This window comes from Seriola aureovittata, chromosome 8, assembly GCF_021018895.1.
Source record: "Seriola aureovittata isolate HTS-2021-v1 ecotype China chromosome 8, ASM2101889v1, whole genome shotgun sequence".
Lineage (NCBI taxonomy): Eukaryota > Metazoa > Chordata > Actinopteri > Carangiformes > Carangidae > Seriola > Seriola aureovittata.
In genome coordinates, this window is record NC_079371.1 from 3,060,001 (window position 1) to 3,076,280 (window position 16,280).

General features: G+C 43.6%; 1 protein-coding gene across 9 annotated transcripts in view; it reads left to right on the forward strand.

Moving 5' to 3' along the window:
- The window catches only part of rapgef2b (Rap guanine nucleotide exchange factor 2b), a 102,117-nt gene that overhangs the window by 53,323 nt on the left and 32,514 nt on the right, over window positions 1-16,280 (forward strand). For 6 of the 9 annotated variants that reach the window (XM_056382176.1, XM_056382179.1, XM_056382183.1 and 3 more), the window contains one exon: window positions 5,692-5,709. The exons of 2 other annotated variants lie outside the window; for them this stretch is intronic. In XM_056382176.1, coding sequence (XP_056238151.1) covers window positions 5,692-5,709 — 18 coding nt within the window. Of the gene's footprint in view, window positions 1-5,691; window positions 5,710-12,801; window positions 13,554-16,280 lie in introns of those variants that run through there. One more of the 9 variants, XM_056382186.1, reaches the window with a different exon arrangement.

Here is a 16,280-nt window from a genome sequence, read left to right on the forward strand (position 1 = left end):
GTCGGACAATGACCAACTGTGGAAAAATGAAAGCAGAGACGTGGCACTCTGACTTTTTAAAGTCCGAACCGATCACAGTGCCACAGAGAGTATCGACTTCACCCACGTGAAGGGATTTTACTCCAGCAGAGGGAGAGTTAGCTGCCCGTTGTGTTGCACCAGGCCTTCTCCCCTCTGTGCTTTCTTTCCCTGGGAATAGGAAGCAAAGCGTTTTCACACTAATGATGTAAATACCCAGCATGCAGAGGTTTTCCTGTTCTGCACAATTTCACTGCATTCCCTTCATTCCCGGCGTTCCCTTGGGGGTTCTGTCAGTGTACCAGTTCTTCTTGGAACAATCACGCTTAAAAAGGAAAAATGCGGCAAATGTCATCTTCCTCCTGCCTCCACGCAGCCCCACCCTGTTTCCTAAATTTAGACCGGCTGTGTTTTTGATTCAAAAGACTGCACTGAACTTTCTCATGGCCTGACATCTCCCGTCACACACTCAACTCTCCTCGCGCCAGCGCCGTTCCTGTGGGAAGGATGGAACGGCGCCATGGCAACCAGCAGCCCAAAATGGGCTCTGCTCGAGTGCACTTAGACGTACAGTAGGGAAAGGGAGCTAACTTAGCATCAGTAGTGCACTTACAAGTACAGTAGGGAAGGGAGCTAACTGAGCTAACTGAGCCGCTGCAGCTGCTGCTGCTGCTGCTGCTGCTGCTGCTGATGATGATGACAGAGGGGTGGAGGCGAGCGGAGCGACACAGAAATGAATCTGGGCGGATGCTAAGCTGACATAGCAAGCTAATCTCAAGAATTTAGAATGCCAGGCAGCGCTCAGATTTTCCTTCCTCCTACCCCGAGGCATATTTAGGAGGTGAGAAATGCACCGAGGAGAAACTTGGGATTGAAGAAAGGAAATCTCTCCAGCAGGCAAGGTTTTTATTCAGCTTAGTCACTCGTGTGAAGGCAAATGTGAGGCCAGGTATGAAAACATCAGAGGAATCACTGATTTGAAGGCGTCAAAGCTCCTTCAGTGTGATGAATTCTGTAGAGAAAACAGATTTATTTAAGGCTGAGATGATCATTGTCAGATTTGATTATTTTTTCACTTAGTTTAGTTTATGAAATGTAAGAAAATAATGATCCATCATAACTTCAAGGTGATGTCTTTAAATAGTTTTCTCAACCTCCAGTCAAATAATCAGATATTCAGTTCAGTCATGTAGAGCTATAACGATTAGCAATTTAATCCATCAGCGGATCAACAAAAACACAAATGACCATGTTGATAATAAGTTTGTCATTAAGTCTATTTTATATTGTTTGTTGGACAAAAAAAAAGAAAAAGATATTTGTTATTTGGAAATGATGGTGTTCATGTGTCACTATTGTCTGAAGCCTCGACTCGCACAGTAACCAAACCTGCTTTGTTTCATTTCAAAATGGTATAACAGCCATTTAGAAAAGAAAATCATTAAGCCGAGCAAATTTGAAAGTGGATCTTGGTGAGGATGAGATTATTTGAGCTGATTCCATAATAAAAAGTGGAGTGAACCACTTCATTTACAACTTAATGGCTTTTTGAGCATGATGAGATGTGACGCACCAGTGCCAGCCTTTTGTCCTCCGCGCTGCGTTAAATCATTATCCTGAAATAAGTAATCTTTGCAGCGAGAGCGGGCTGTAACGGCAGGGTCGCGGGTTCGAAACCCCCGTAGAGACCCGACTGTGTCTGCGAACAGCTGTGTGAGCCGCTGTCGTCCCCGAGTCACTGACTGAACACGCTCAGTCATTGTGAGTTAGTCTGGAGAGTGCCAGCTTAATATCTAAAATATAAATGTAATGCTAACCCGGTAGTGAAACTCCCAGTGGGAGTGCTCACACACACACACACACACACACACACACACACACACACACGTACGATCTGAAGCCGAGCTATTATCTGTATGAAGTGAGGATTATTTGGCTCTCAGGGTTCAAACTTAATGCAAGTTGTTTCTTTAATCTGTAAACACAGTCTGGCTTCAAGAACAATATCTATGCAAATGAATGGATCATTTGGATCTGTGTGGACAACTACTATCACTATGAAACACCGAACCATTAGCTGATTAAGTTTACAGTCAATCAGTTAATCAGTCTATAAGCCATTTAATACAATGTGCCTCACATTTGCAATTTAACATTTGCAAGGTAAAATGTGTCACAACATTGTTGTGGGTTGTTAGCAACGTAAACATGGTGCTGCTGCTACAGAGACGCTCCCGGCCTATAAATCATGTTCCTCAGACAGAAGGGAACAAGTTCATCTGGTACAAGCCCCAATAAAAATCACATCATCATCTTTTTTTAAATTCTTTTCAGTGGAAATACAAAAACGATCATCCCGACTGAAATCATGACTTATATCGCAATATGCATATCGCGCAGCCCTAACACAGACTCGGACAACATGAGATCAGAGATGAAGTGAGGCAGTGAAAACGTTTCTGTGATCTGCCAACAGTTACTGTACGATGTCGCTGGTTCCTTGTATGTCTGTTTCAGAGCCCAGAGAATATGAAAACTTCCTCAATATGAGCTTCTGCTGTAGTCTTCGGCATGGATAAGAACCGCCATTTTGTTTTCACATCTTTATTTCATATGGTGAATGTTATTTTGCCGCAACCAGTCAGTATCTGTCCCGTCTACTTCATTTACAGGGGACACAGACGTGGTTAAATGCTGGTTCCTTATCTTAATATTTGCCACGTCAATCAAAGACGTTTGGGTTTAAGAGTTACTGTTTCTGTAAGTCAACTGAGAACAGCTTCTGTGTGAGGCAGCGTTAATCTCAACTGTTTTTCTTCTGGCTCTGGGACGGGAAGATAACATCCCGGTTCTGAATCCCGCCTGCAAAAGCTGCGATTGACGTATGTCATGCGAATTGAAGTTGTGTTTGCACCTGGGAAAACGGCTGTCAGTGAGCACAACAACTCAACCTTTGTAAGTCAGCGTTACACACACCTTCAAGTCCCGATCCTGAGCGTGTCGTACCTGCAGCTTCTGTCTTCTCTGTGGCTCAGCCAGTGAAGCCGGTGGCGGTTTTTCAGCTTCCTCCAGAAAGAGGAGTGGACTGACCTTTGCAATATTTCTAAGGTGAAAGATGGCACCTCTAATGTGCTGTTCAGATTTAGTATCCGGGTCAACGACCACACCTGCTTTTATTTCCTTATTGGCTAACATTAAAAGCTTCTGATTTATAACATGATATAAATTCTTGCTCTCTTTTACTTCTCTTAAGTTTTATCTCCACGTATCTTCGCAGAAATGGCTTGAGCTTAAATTTGTGGTTTGTCACCATTGGAAGCGAAGATGGCGATCCAGGGATTTAAGGGGCTAAGGATAGATGAATAAAAATAAATTTCTGTTTCCATAGATGTGTCCTGGATAAATCAGGCCAGTGAAAGAGGACAGTGTTTTGAATTCAACACATGTCCTGTGTGCTCAGAGCAGTGGGTTAACACTTGGGTGCCTTGTTCACAGTGGACACCAGTTATTTCTAGCATCTCTCTCTCTCTCTCTCTCTCTCTGTCACACACACACACGCGCGCACACACACACACACACACTTGATCTTTATATATTCTCCCTAGCAAAAGGCTTGTAATCTCCATTTTTCAGTAGCTCTCCATTTTGCACTTTATCTCACAGTCGTTATCTCTTCCTCTAATATCAACAGCCATTTGTGCTGTCGAACCTGACACACACACATGCACACACACACACATGCGCTAACACACACATGCGCACCCACACACACGTACACACAGATTTCCTCTCTGATCTCTCACTCAGCCACTCACTTTAAGGCCTTTGTGCAGATTCTGTCTGTCACTCAGTTTGAAATGAAATGTTGACGCGGCTGCTGTCGAGGCCTCGTGTTTACTGAACGCTGCGCTCCTGATTTTATCCATCCACCTTATCTCCTTTACCCACTCTCCTCTTTTTTTCTCCCCTCCCAAACCCCTCCTCCACCCCCCACACCACCCCGAAATCTCTGAGCAGATGAGTAATATTCCTCCTCCTCTGGGTTTACTCAGTGGCCAGGAGGGCATCCAAGGCCCCAAACAGCTGTTCTATAATTATACAAGAGGCAGGAGGCAGACAATCAATACTCCTTTTACTCCTCTCCTCCGTCCGGGCAGCCTGGTGGTTAGCGAGGCCGCCCTGTAATCAGAAGGTCACAGGTTTAATCCCTGAAAGAGCCAATGTGTCCAGCAGCAATCATGTGCTCTGTTGGAGTGCCCTTGACAGTGACATTGGTCACTCATCAACTGACAACTTTTTAATGGCTTCAAGATCGAAGCGGAGTTACTGCAGATGAAGATGTCGTCAGCTTTCATGCTTGAGACGTGGATGTGGAAGATTTCACATTGTCTGCAGCTGCTGCCAGTTAGCTTAGCTTAGCATAAAGACTGGAAAGAGGGGGGAACAGCTAGCTTGGCTCTGTCCAAAGGTAACAAAATATAGTATGTCTTGTATGTTTAATCCATCAGTGTAAAAACAACAATGTTGTGGTTTCATGGTGCTTTTTCCCCTTATTTCCATTCTTTAACTAACCTAAGCTAATTAGCTGCTAGCCATAGCTTCATATTTAGCATACGGACATGAAAGGGGCATCAATTTCTCATCAAATAAATGTATTTCCCAAGATGTAGTAAGACTATTCTTTCAACAACACCAGTTTTCATAGAGGTGTTTCATCCTGCCTTTGAAGCTAGCGTTAGCATAAGCAGCTAAAGTGCAGAGCTGTAAACCACTGATGCTAAATTCATGTTTTGTTCTTTTTTCTTTAGATAAATAAGTTCACTGGCAAATAGACTTTTCTCTCTGGTTGACTGGATTTAAAAAAGAAAGACCTGGGCAACAAAACAAAGGCAGCATCAATACTAGTTTTTAATTAAATAATTTGTCCAATTCAAAGACGGAAGACGAACAACAGAAATCAACGGAGTTTGTATGAAGTGTGATCTTAAATTTGAGAACAGCTTTGAGATTGAGTCTCTAAGATTTGATGTAATTAAACCAAAGTTTTTAAAAACCACTAAAACGTAACACCTTTTTAATTGGAGTATTATTGTCTGGCTCGAGGTGGAAAATGTCCTGCAGTGGTAATGAGGAGGTTGAGAAGTTAAAGTCATCTGCTCAGTAATCTGCAGGCATGCTGCAATGGGAAGGATGTGTGTGTGTGTGTGCAAGACAGAATAATAATGCGTGTGTGTGTGTGTGTGTGTGTGTGTGTGTGTGTGTGTGTGTGTGTTCTCTACCTGTCCTTGGCTAAGAGCAGTGAGAAAGTTGAATTTTCACCTTGAATATTCATTAATCTGCTGAGACCCAGAACAATGAGAAAGATATTTTTGCCGGCAGGTTGATATAATATTTGTTTTCAGCTTTTTGTTTAACACTGAAGAGAATCGACTACCTGAACGTTGGAACTTACTTGTCTTCAAGCTTTTTTTTTTGTCTGACTGTGAGAAATATTTTGGGATGCAGTCACATGCAGCTACATTCAGTCTGTGTTTAAGTCGGTGCAGAACGTTGTAACAAGTCAGTGAAGCTTTCACCCTCAATATCTCACATCCTCGACTGGCAAACGGCATGTTTGATAACTTTCATCTCCTTCTCTTCTTTTCATGGCTCTCTCCTTAACATGGCTCCCAGGAATGCAATAAACCTCAGGTACCGTATCTATTAACAATTGTTTGTTGTGCTTACTATATATGTGTGTGTGTGTGTGTGTGTGTGTGTTTTCTGCGTTTCCTAGCTGTCTGTGTCTGTGCTTCTGTTAGTGGTTTTTATCTGCGTCTGTTCCCCATTTGTCGTATCTGTAGCTACTGGTAGACTTCCTTAATAAATACCTTCCATTTGCTGGTCTGATAAAAGTGAAGAGGGGACTCTGCACCACACTCCACTTCTATCACCTCTATAACAACATGGATTCAATTCCTCTAAAACATCCCTGATGATTACAAAAACAAAACATATTACACATATTACCTTGTTTTAGATCTGAAAATAAGCATGCTTGTTTGAGAATGGACCTCATCATGTCGCCAAGTGATGATAGAGAAATGATAAACATCACTCCTGGTACAGCTTATGGCCTGTACACTCAGATAATGGCGGCAATTTACCTGATGGAGGTGTGTAGTATCTGAAACACGGCTGATGTGTTTGATAATGGTATTGACTGTCTTTAGGCTCTTTGGATTATTATTATCCCTGCTGTGTGGGCCCTGGTTCTAGTGGTTCCTGCCTCTTTGTTGCGATGATCTGCTGATGGTGATGTTAATGTGCCAAGTGTTTAATTATGATGGCTTTAAAAGGCACTCATCGTAGCATATCTAACATCCCCGCTGCGTGGACTTCAGTTATAAAGCATTTAAACACAGTATCACCATTCCCCACCCGCGAGGTCCGGATCCGGTATGTCATATCGCAGCGTTTCATCACGAGGGCCCTGCAGTGTCCGGGCAGAAATGGATAGCGAGTAAGAGGTTGAAAAGATCAGAGCTCAAGGTGTTGAGCAGTCAGACCTGCTGAGAAATGCGAGAGCACAGAGAACAAACCTGCCACTCTCGGCCGAGGAAAAGCCGAGCTCCTATTTTTAGAGCTGTCCTTTGTGACAGGCTGCTCTGCTTCAGCTGTGCAGAGATACAAAAGCCTTCGTTTTGAATAGACATTGTGTAGGAACTGCAACCGTGAAAGCAGAAACAGTTCATCATACACTTTTTCTTTTTTCTTTTTTCTTTATCGTTTTCTTTTCCCCATGCATTCCTCGTCTCACGGACAAACATATTGAATTTACTGTAAGAAAACCAGGAAATACTCTGATTCAAGAAGCGTGGATTAACTGGCTTTTTATGCTTGAAATGTCACATAAATGATTAATCAATCTTTAATTATGTTGACCAGTTAATCAACTAATTGTTTCAGCTCTGGAGCTTTTACATTATTTTTAAATTAGCAAAGATAGTGGAACTGACTTGATTGTCAAACACGGTCATGGTGATTGATGAAAGACGACACAGTTCATTTATTTTCTATAGTATCTAATACAGTAAATGTGCATTTTGAGTTGCAGTTAAAAATCGCTCTTCCTTTGTTTGGTTGAATTGAGATCTCAAGCGTCTCCCTTTCAGCGCAGGCAGCAAAAGCAGAATCTGCGTTTCTAGTTATTCCTAGTTATTTATGGCAACATATCAAACATTAAGCTTTGATGGAAATAGAACAGATATTTTTGGGCAGAGTTCATACTGGATAACACAGCTGAAGCTGCGCCTTGTGCCAGTGAGGAAGCTCAGCTACTCATTTACAACCAGCTGTGGTTCATTCCTCAGCCGGTGTTATAGGACACACTTCACTGACATTTGATGTGCTTTTCATGTCAGTTCTGACATTCAAAGACCTTTTTTGAAAAGCAGGAGTATTTTCAAAAGGGTTGACGGATGACATTTATTTAGATGGTAATGAGCCAGCGTGGCGAGCGTTACAAAAGTAACTCGTTTTTTGTTGTTTGTGTCGCTTAAATTGGATCAAAATCTCTCTAAACAATTGGTAGCACAGCTGTTTGATCTGCTCAGTGTTGAGCTGCTGTTAGACGACGCCAACTGCTGCAGGAAACACACCAGATATTGAGATAACGCCTCATCGGCTTGTCTGGGTAAATAAGGGTTAAAACGAGCTTTTCCATGAGTGTAAAATAACATGTGTGCAGTTGTTGCTTCATGTTGGCTGCACAGTCTCTGTTTGCATGTTAATGCTGAGGAAGATAACGATGAGAACCTGATAAAAGATTGTGATCACGGTTTGGTGGTTTGGTGTGGTTTAGTTTACTGATGTATTGACCATTAGCATATCTGAGTAAAAATGGAGAATCCAACTAGCTTGAGGTAAAATATTCAGACATAAAGCTACACAACAGTAGTGCCTTTTAGAAGGTATAGCCAGAGCTGTTTGAGACATGCTAGCTACATGACTAAACGCATGGCGGTCTGTTTATATCTATAGATACAGCCCACATGACCTCCATGACTCCATAACCTGTGTTTTAATTTAGGATTTTCCTGACGAGGAGTTGAATTGACAGTTTCAGTATCAGTTCCTTTAGCTTATCTCATGCAATGATTGCCTTCACATCTTTCTTCATTTCTTTCTTGTATGTAACGGAGAGAAACGGGAACACTGGGCAAGAAACAGGAAGGTGACACTTGCTTCCTGCGGCCAACTGACTCACTGAGACCTTCACCGTACAGTTAAAGGCTTCCAGTTCGTAAACCTCCACAGTTAGTCTATAACCTGATCCGGAAACCTTTAATTAATCATCGACTTTTCACTCACTCTTTATTTTTTCTAAAAGCATCTCCCTTCATTCCACATTTTGATTTATGCACCCTGGAGCAGGTGCACAGGGTATGACAGATGTTTTGGCCCCGTGCACCTACAACCATAATCTTTTAAACGCGCGTGTGTTTCTGCCAAATTATTTTCAGAGCGGCGTGCAGGTAACAGCTTGATAAATGAAATAATCCCTGGGGCCGCAGCAGCTATGAAAATGTAGTCTCTTTATTAGATCATCTTTCTCGTTCTAACAATGCTATTTAGAGGTGTTGTAATGGGACCGACATCAAGGATTAATGCACCGAGCTGGCAGTCGGCAGCGCTGCGCTTCCTCTACATGTGGCTTCCTGTTGGCTTACATACAAATCCAGTGAAGGATGTCAGACACAGATCAATAAATGAGAGTATGTTGTGTGTGTGTATGTGTGTGTGTGTGTGTGTTTCTGAGTGTTCATGTGTCTTGTTGAAGTTTTCTTGAGCAAGATGCTGGGGAAAAAAAAAAAACCCAAAACAAAACAACCTGCTCACTCACTGCAAATCAGATAAGATTGGGAGCTGAAGTCTTGGTGTTCAGTGATGCAAGATGTAGTTTTATGTTGAAGATTCAGGCTGGTTGATTGTGTATGTGCTGCTGGATATTCTGTCTCCTCTTCACATCCTCGTCATCTCGGTTAGAAAATCTTCCTCTACGCACCACAGACTTGTCAGTGTTGATTTAAAGGAGAAGGCAATGCTCTGTATTTTCTTTATTATTGTCCTTGACTTGATGCTACTAATGAGGTTTGTCCTGTGTGGCGTAGACGTCCGCTGTGGTCCAAACCTTGGGCAAAAACACATACATGAGCCTCGGTGTTTCACTGGGTGACACGTTCCTTTGTTGTAATAAACATGGACACTGTAGTTTGTTTCCCACACACCGTCATACTGATATAAATACTCACCAGTAGCAAAAGTGTCTTAATCCGCAGCTGAAAATAGTCCTTAACAAATGAATAATTTACTCCTGTTTGAGTAACGTTTTCTTAAAAATGTTTTAAAAGTTTTTAAAGACTTGAATCTTCAGGGGCTGAAGTGCCACAAGCAGAGAAAACACATCTGAAGGTATTCAGACTGATTTGTTGACAGTAAAAAAAAAAAAAGAAATAAAAATTAGAGTAAAACCAGCCTTATACTATACAGAACACCTCTCCTGTCAGGACATGTCATTTTCAAATCACTTACACGACTCAGTCACACAAAACTGCTCGGGGGGAAAAAGTTACGTTTTAGTTGGAGAGCTGTATTTCACTCCACGTGTGCTCTCTTCCTGTCAGGCTAGTGCGAATACGAGGGTCATTAAAGTCCCAATACACAGACTGTCAGGTGAGGAACTGAAACACCGAGTCTAAGATTGATTGGTTCATGCTTCTACTTGATATCTGAGCATCTGATGAATTAAGTGAATGCTTTACGATGCTGAATTACTTTTTTTTTTTATTGCAGATGTGTTATGAGTGTAATGCAGAAACAAATGCTCATGTCGCTCTGTAAGACACACTGACTCACGTCTCTGTTGAAAGGTTTGAAATGTGAGTGTCTTCTGCTGTTTGAGTTGGGTTGAATTAATGCGTTGAAGAAGGTGGATGATTTAAAGATGTTGCCATGTAATGATTTCTTTGTCTGTTATCACTCTTGAAACACTTGCCTGTGTGTGTGTCTGTATAAGCGTGTGTGTGTGTGTGTGTGTGTGTGTGTGTGTGTGTGTGTGTGTGTGTGTGTGTGTGTGTGTGTGTGTGTGTGTGTGTGTGTAATGAGGTTTTTATGGCTCTAATGCTGCGCATCAACAAGCAAAAAAACATCACATGACCCACCCTGTAAATTGCAGGCATGCCAGGTTCACAGACTGTTTACAAATGGCCAGATGAGACCCCCCCCCCCCCCCCCCCCCCCTCCACCTCATGCATTTAGCACACACTGCAATTGAGCATGAGTGCATTAATGTTATTCTCAAGTGGCGTTTCTCACATCACTGTCGCAGTCGTCTAAGATCGATGCCCCCCCGCCTCTTTCCCTTTACATTCAGCTTGTGATTAGTCAGTAAAAAAAAAAAAATGGCTTGTTTGTTCCTCGAAAGCTTTAAACGAGGGGGGTTGGGCAGGAGGAAGATCTGATATTCCCCAGACGCGACCCCGTTGCCTCGGTGATGTAATGATGCCCCGGCCCTCTCTGCCACATCACCCTGCCCCCCCGGCGATTGCTGGAGACGTTAATGACCGAGCTGCACAGCAAAGCACCTGAGCTTTTTTGTTGTTTTGATACATTACATCATGGCTCGGGGCAGGAGAGGTGATGTCATACCGGGTCTCCAGCTTCCCTCCCCCACCGCCGCCTCCCACTCACCTCCCCATTGCTTTGACTGGAGCAGCTCCAAAACCAGCTAGTAGTACGCTGCTTTCTAGGCATTGTCTGAGCCGGAGCAGTCAGGCTCTTTATGCACCATAACAAAAAGCTCCGGCCTCAGCTGTCTGCACACACAGAAAATTAATGTGTCGGATGTTTTATTGGTTTTATTGGATTAGCTGCTGCTGTTTTTTTAAGATGTGCATTAATCGTGGTCGGAAACTACTTTTTATATTCGAGACTCTGTGTCTGTCAGTGTGTGAACAATTTCTGCGCAATTTCAATCTGATCATCAAGTGTGACGCTCAGAAATCGTCATGATCCTTGTTCATAAATGCAAATAATGTCCAACTGCAACTAAGGGTTATGATTATTACTTATTAATGTGTCAAATATTTTAAATATTGAACAAGATATTCAAATAAATGCTAATACACAAAAAATAAACCACTGAGTGACATTTTTGCTCAATAGACCAATTAAACTGTTAATCACTCGTCAAAATAATAAACATTTTCTGCCAATACTCACATCGATAAACTGTCCGGTAGCTTTTGATGCTAAAATGATGTTTAATGTTCATATTTTTGTGTTGAGCTTTACACAGTTATATTGCACTAACATCAAAATGACAAGGAAAATAACTGTAATACAGAAAATGACTGACACTGTCAAAGATGGAGGACGGTGGTTTGACAGTGAAATGACATATAAGAGAAATAAAAAATAAATGTTGTGTCTACTTTTTGAAGGCGAGACACTTCTGTTTGATGTGCTGCTTTGTCTCTGACAGCTGCAGTTGGAAATATTAAGTCCTTATGTTTGTGTTTTGGTTGCGAGCTGAGCTGCTGGTTGTTCTGTGATGTAGATGTGAACTGCATTAAGTCTTGATTGTCACCCTGCCCGTGTCTCTGTCTGTCAGGAGACCTTCATATGTGGGACCTTTAACATCCAGAGTCCCTGATTACACACCAACACACACACACACACATATCACACACACATTTTCCCTCCTGCTCTCACAAAGCGAGAGACGTGTGGTGCTGTTGTTTATGTGTCACGTGAGGCCGTTTGAGTGACGCTGCTGCTGCACATTGTAGTGGAGCTGAGTGAAGGTGAAGTGGGAGAGTGTCTCTTTTTACAAACACACTCGCCTCCTCCTCCATTTCGCCATGTCTCGCTGCTTCCGTCGCCACAGCAACTGAGGGCCCCGGAGGGTGTGTTAAAAAGGGGGTGGGGGGGGTGGAGGGTGTGTGTGGGGGGGGGTGTGGATCGAGTTGGGTGCGGGGTAGCTCGTGCTCACCCAGTTGCCATGGCTATTCCAGCTGAGTGACGGCGACGGAGTGACATCATCCGCTGCCAGTCTCCCGTGTTTCGCCGCTGTTGGCCCGCTCTGAACACTCTCTCCCTCCTCTGCCTCCTTCTCCATCTTTTTACTCCTCTACTCTAAAAAATGATGCTACTCCTTCTCTCCTCCTCTCTTCCCTTTTTTACTCACCCTCTCAAGAGGAAGTGCCTCTGTCTCCGTCTCTTGTCTCCCCGCCCAGGAAATGGCTTTCCTTCATGCGGTTACCATGCCAACCGGCTCCAGCCGCTGTCTTGTGCCGAAGTGAGCGTGATAATGGCATTACTCGCACTGTGCTCCTCTCCTCCCTCCATCTCTCCATCCATCCATCTATCCATCTCTCTACCCTGTAATTCTTTCTCTTTCTCTTTTTTTTTATCCTCCCACCCGCTCGTCTGCAGCCCCCGCTCTGCGTGTCGTCTCATTTCATCTCTCCATCTCCATCTCCCTTCCTCACTTTCAGTTTCTCAAACCGCCCTTCTCCTCTTTCCACCTCTCCATCCCGCGCTGGGGGCGTTGTAAGCCCTCCAGAGGAGCCACAGCCATCGTGGCCGCTCTTACAGCATCACTGTCAGGCAGGGAGGAGGTCCTTACCACCACCACCACCACCACCCCCCTCTCACCCTCCTCCATATCCCCCTCCACCACCGCCACCGCCACCACCCCCTCCTCCCCTCCTCCACCCCTGACACACATACACACATCCCCCTGCTCCCGTTACAAACAAACCGCTGGCTTTAACGTACAGTAGCTCGGTGGAGGCTGCGGGCGTCTCGGTCTTCAAATAATCTAATGGTGCATAAAGGCGTTTGTGTGCGCGCGTGTTTTCGTGTGTGTGGCTTTACTTTCGGGAGAGGGAGGGGAGAGATAGATAGAGAGGGAAGGCGGAGGGAGCAAACGTGAGTGAAAGTGTTGTCAGCCATTTTTCTCATCATCTTTTTTTTCCCCCCCTGTTTTCTGCTTTATTATCGACGCGCCGCGGCTCCTCCGGCTGGAGATGTGATTGTCAAGTGCGCGGAGAGAAGACGCTGCTTTTTTCTTTGCTTGGATAAAAAGATCTTTTTTTTTTCTTTTTAAATCTCTCTCTCTCTCTTCCTCCGCCTTCCTCCTCCTTCCTTCCTCCTCCTCCTTCCTTCCTCCTCCGCCGTGGTTTTGAGATATTTCAGTGGGAAGCAGCGGGGAGGCTGGTGTTGGTTTGGAGAGTCTAATCAGGCCAAGGAGCAGCGGATACTCCCAAAACTGACAAGCCGCCGCCTCCTGCCAGAGACACGGTGCAGCCGAGGGAAGGGAAGGGAGGGCAGAGGAGAGGGCAGGTGGCTTGGATGAAGATGGGGGTCTATGCTGTGGCATAGAGCAGCTCCGGGATGTTAGATTTTAGCCCGGCGAACATTTCTTCATTATGAAACCATTAGCAGCATCAGACAGCAATGGAGTCCCGAGCCAGCAAGATAAAACCCCGGTAAGTATCCTATCGACGTGCAGTGTTTTCTCCCCATCGTTCAGTTTTTTTTTCTCCCCCTCCCTCATTTATGACCCACTAGATATGATTACCGGCCGTATGTAATGGATGTGCATCGGATTTCTATCGAGCCTGTGCAGGATGAATGAACGCGGGGCAGAGCAAGGACGAGACAGAAACCCGAACATGTTGATCAGAGGCTGATTATTGCCCTGTCGAGCCTCCGATGTGTGTCAGTGTGTTGTACTAGAAACGGCCGCCATGTGCTTGCTGTCACTCACGCGCGCAGACACACGCACACATCAGGCCCAGCAGGCTACCTTTTAATAACATACGTCGGTAGGTAATTAAAATATAACATGCAGCGCCAGGTCAACAAGACACACTATCGATCTTGTATAGATAGGCTGTAAGAGTGATTATTTTTCCTTTAGGTTAAAGACACACACATGTATGGTGCAGATGTGTGTGTGTGTGTTTAATGACCGACGTCTCTGCCCACATAATGTTTTACAGCGCAGCGAGGTGACAATATTTGATTATAGGTCCATAAGACGTGCCCGGGAAATGAACCAGGTGCCATTTGCACTGGAGAGAGAAAAAAGCACACAGCAGCTGAAAGCAATAGATCAGGGTGGTTTGATGGGAGGTGATGTCATGTGTTCAGAGATGAAGCTGCCCTAAATTCAGTTATCCCACCTTTAGCCTCTATGAGCTGTTATAGCTTCGCAGTAAATTATGCAGGGTGAGTGATTCTAGATGAAATCGAGTCTTTATAAGATTATTGTTGATATTTTTTAGTATCTAGTCCGTTTTTTGTTTGTTTGTTTGTTTGTTTCATGACGATAAGCACGAGTTTGACCCACCGGTTAATTTACAGCCGCGCGCTGGTGGCGCTGTCCGTGGTGCTAGAAGCAGCCGGCGGCTCCAGCAGACACTCGGAGGCCCGAGCTGATCTGCACTTGAACGGTAAACGGATTGATCGGCTGTCAGCGCCGCTGGCATCACTCACACACCGGGACCACACCACACACACACACACACACACACACACACACACACACACACACACACAGGCAGGATTGTAAATCACACTGATGGACGGTTCTTGGATCGCAGAGCACAGATGCTGAACGAAAAATCACCTTAATATTCCTATAATAGTCACAGATGTGTCATTGTTGATGATATATTTCATCCACTTTACACACAGTTTGTGCAGCTTCCCTCATTGAGGCCTTACAGGATACTAATCATACTGCAGATGTGAGCACCCTCCATTTCTACTACCTCTTAATCTACATATTTAAACATCTTTTATCAACATTTTTTTGTTTTCCTTTTTCCTAAAATGGATACTTAGGAGTGCAGTGCTATTTGTTTATCTGCCATATGTAGCTGAAGGGAAATCTCCATAAGTGAAGCTAGTAATGCTGTACATGTCTTACAGCCTGTTTACGTCTTATGTAAAGTAGTCGCCTTGTTTTTCAAAAGTGCTATACAAACAAACATGCGTTGCCTTGTGTTGCCTAAACTAAATCTTTTAATGGCTCGAGGGCTTTAACATGAATTCATAGTGCGCTGTGCCGCTAATTTGTATGTTGATGCTGACTGTAGCTTTTTATAGTGTGTAATATTTTAAGGCACTCTTTGGCTGGTTAGACCTCTGTAATCTATAGACACGAAGATGTGCTGTGTCATTTGAGTAATCCCCTTATGGAAACAGATCTTTCAACATCGATTTGGCCGGTTTTCCAGGAATCTCTCAAAAGCACAGAACCACGTGGGTGGTAGCCACTCCGCACACTTAAAATATCCTGAAAACATTTATTGTGTGGTTATTATAGTTACTTTTAACAAGGAAAGGCAAGTAGCACATCGTTCTAACTGGAGGATCGTTATTGGCAGCGTAGAGTCGTTTCTGCAGCGAAGTCCAACATACATGCACATCAAGTTGAGACAACTCAGCAAGTTAACACATTAGTCAGCATTGTACATGGTATTTGAGGGTTTTTTTTTTTTTATTTTGGCAGATTTATTTTTGATTTAGTTTCATTTTTGTCCCAGTCTTGGTAAAAGTCTTTAGATTATATATGTTCAGATTCTCTCTATCTTTTTCTCCTGTCCCCTTCATTTCTTTTTTTTTTTTTGTTGTTGTTGTTGTTGTTTTCTTATGTTTTTAGCATTTAAATTGAGGCTTGTGTAAATATTCATTTATCCCAGCAGGCAGCCCACCATGGGTAGCGTCAATAACAGCCACCATATCCTATTACAGTAATGACATCACCACAGTAGGCTCATGACCATTGGCTGCAATGTGTATAATGCCCAGACTGCTGCTCCTTTCTCTCTTTTATCTGCAATTTCCATTCATACAGCTGCATTTTTATCTTCGCTGCAACAAGGCACATGTTGACTTACACAGTCACAGCGCAACTCATATTGATTTATCAGCTGTTTATGGACCTTGATGGCTTCATCTCTTGGCGATAGCTCGGCCATGAATGTCGTCGCCTTATCTTTGAACATTTTATGGAATTGATGTCTATATGTGGACGACCTGTGCCCGAATGTTTCAGCCTTGCTGGGTTTGGATAATAAATCAGATGGAGATTGCTGTCAGCGACTTGACGCTCAGAGCCTCCTGTGTGCAGCTTTTGTAAACTGCATTTTTCTTTACCTGATATGTAAATAAAATATATAAATGTCATCACCCATATGATCTGA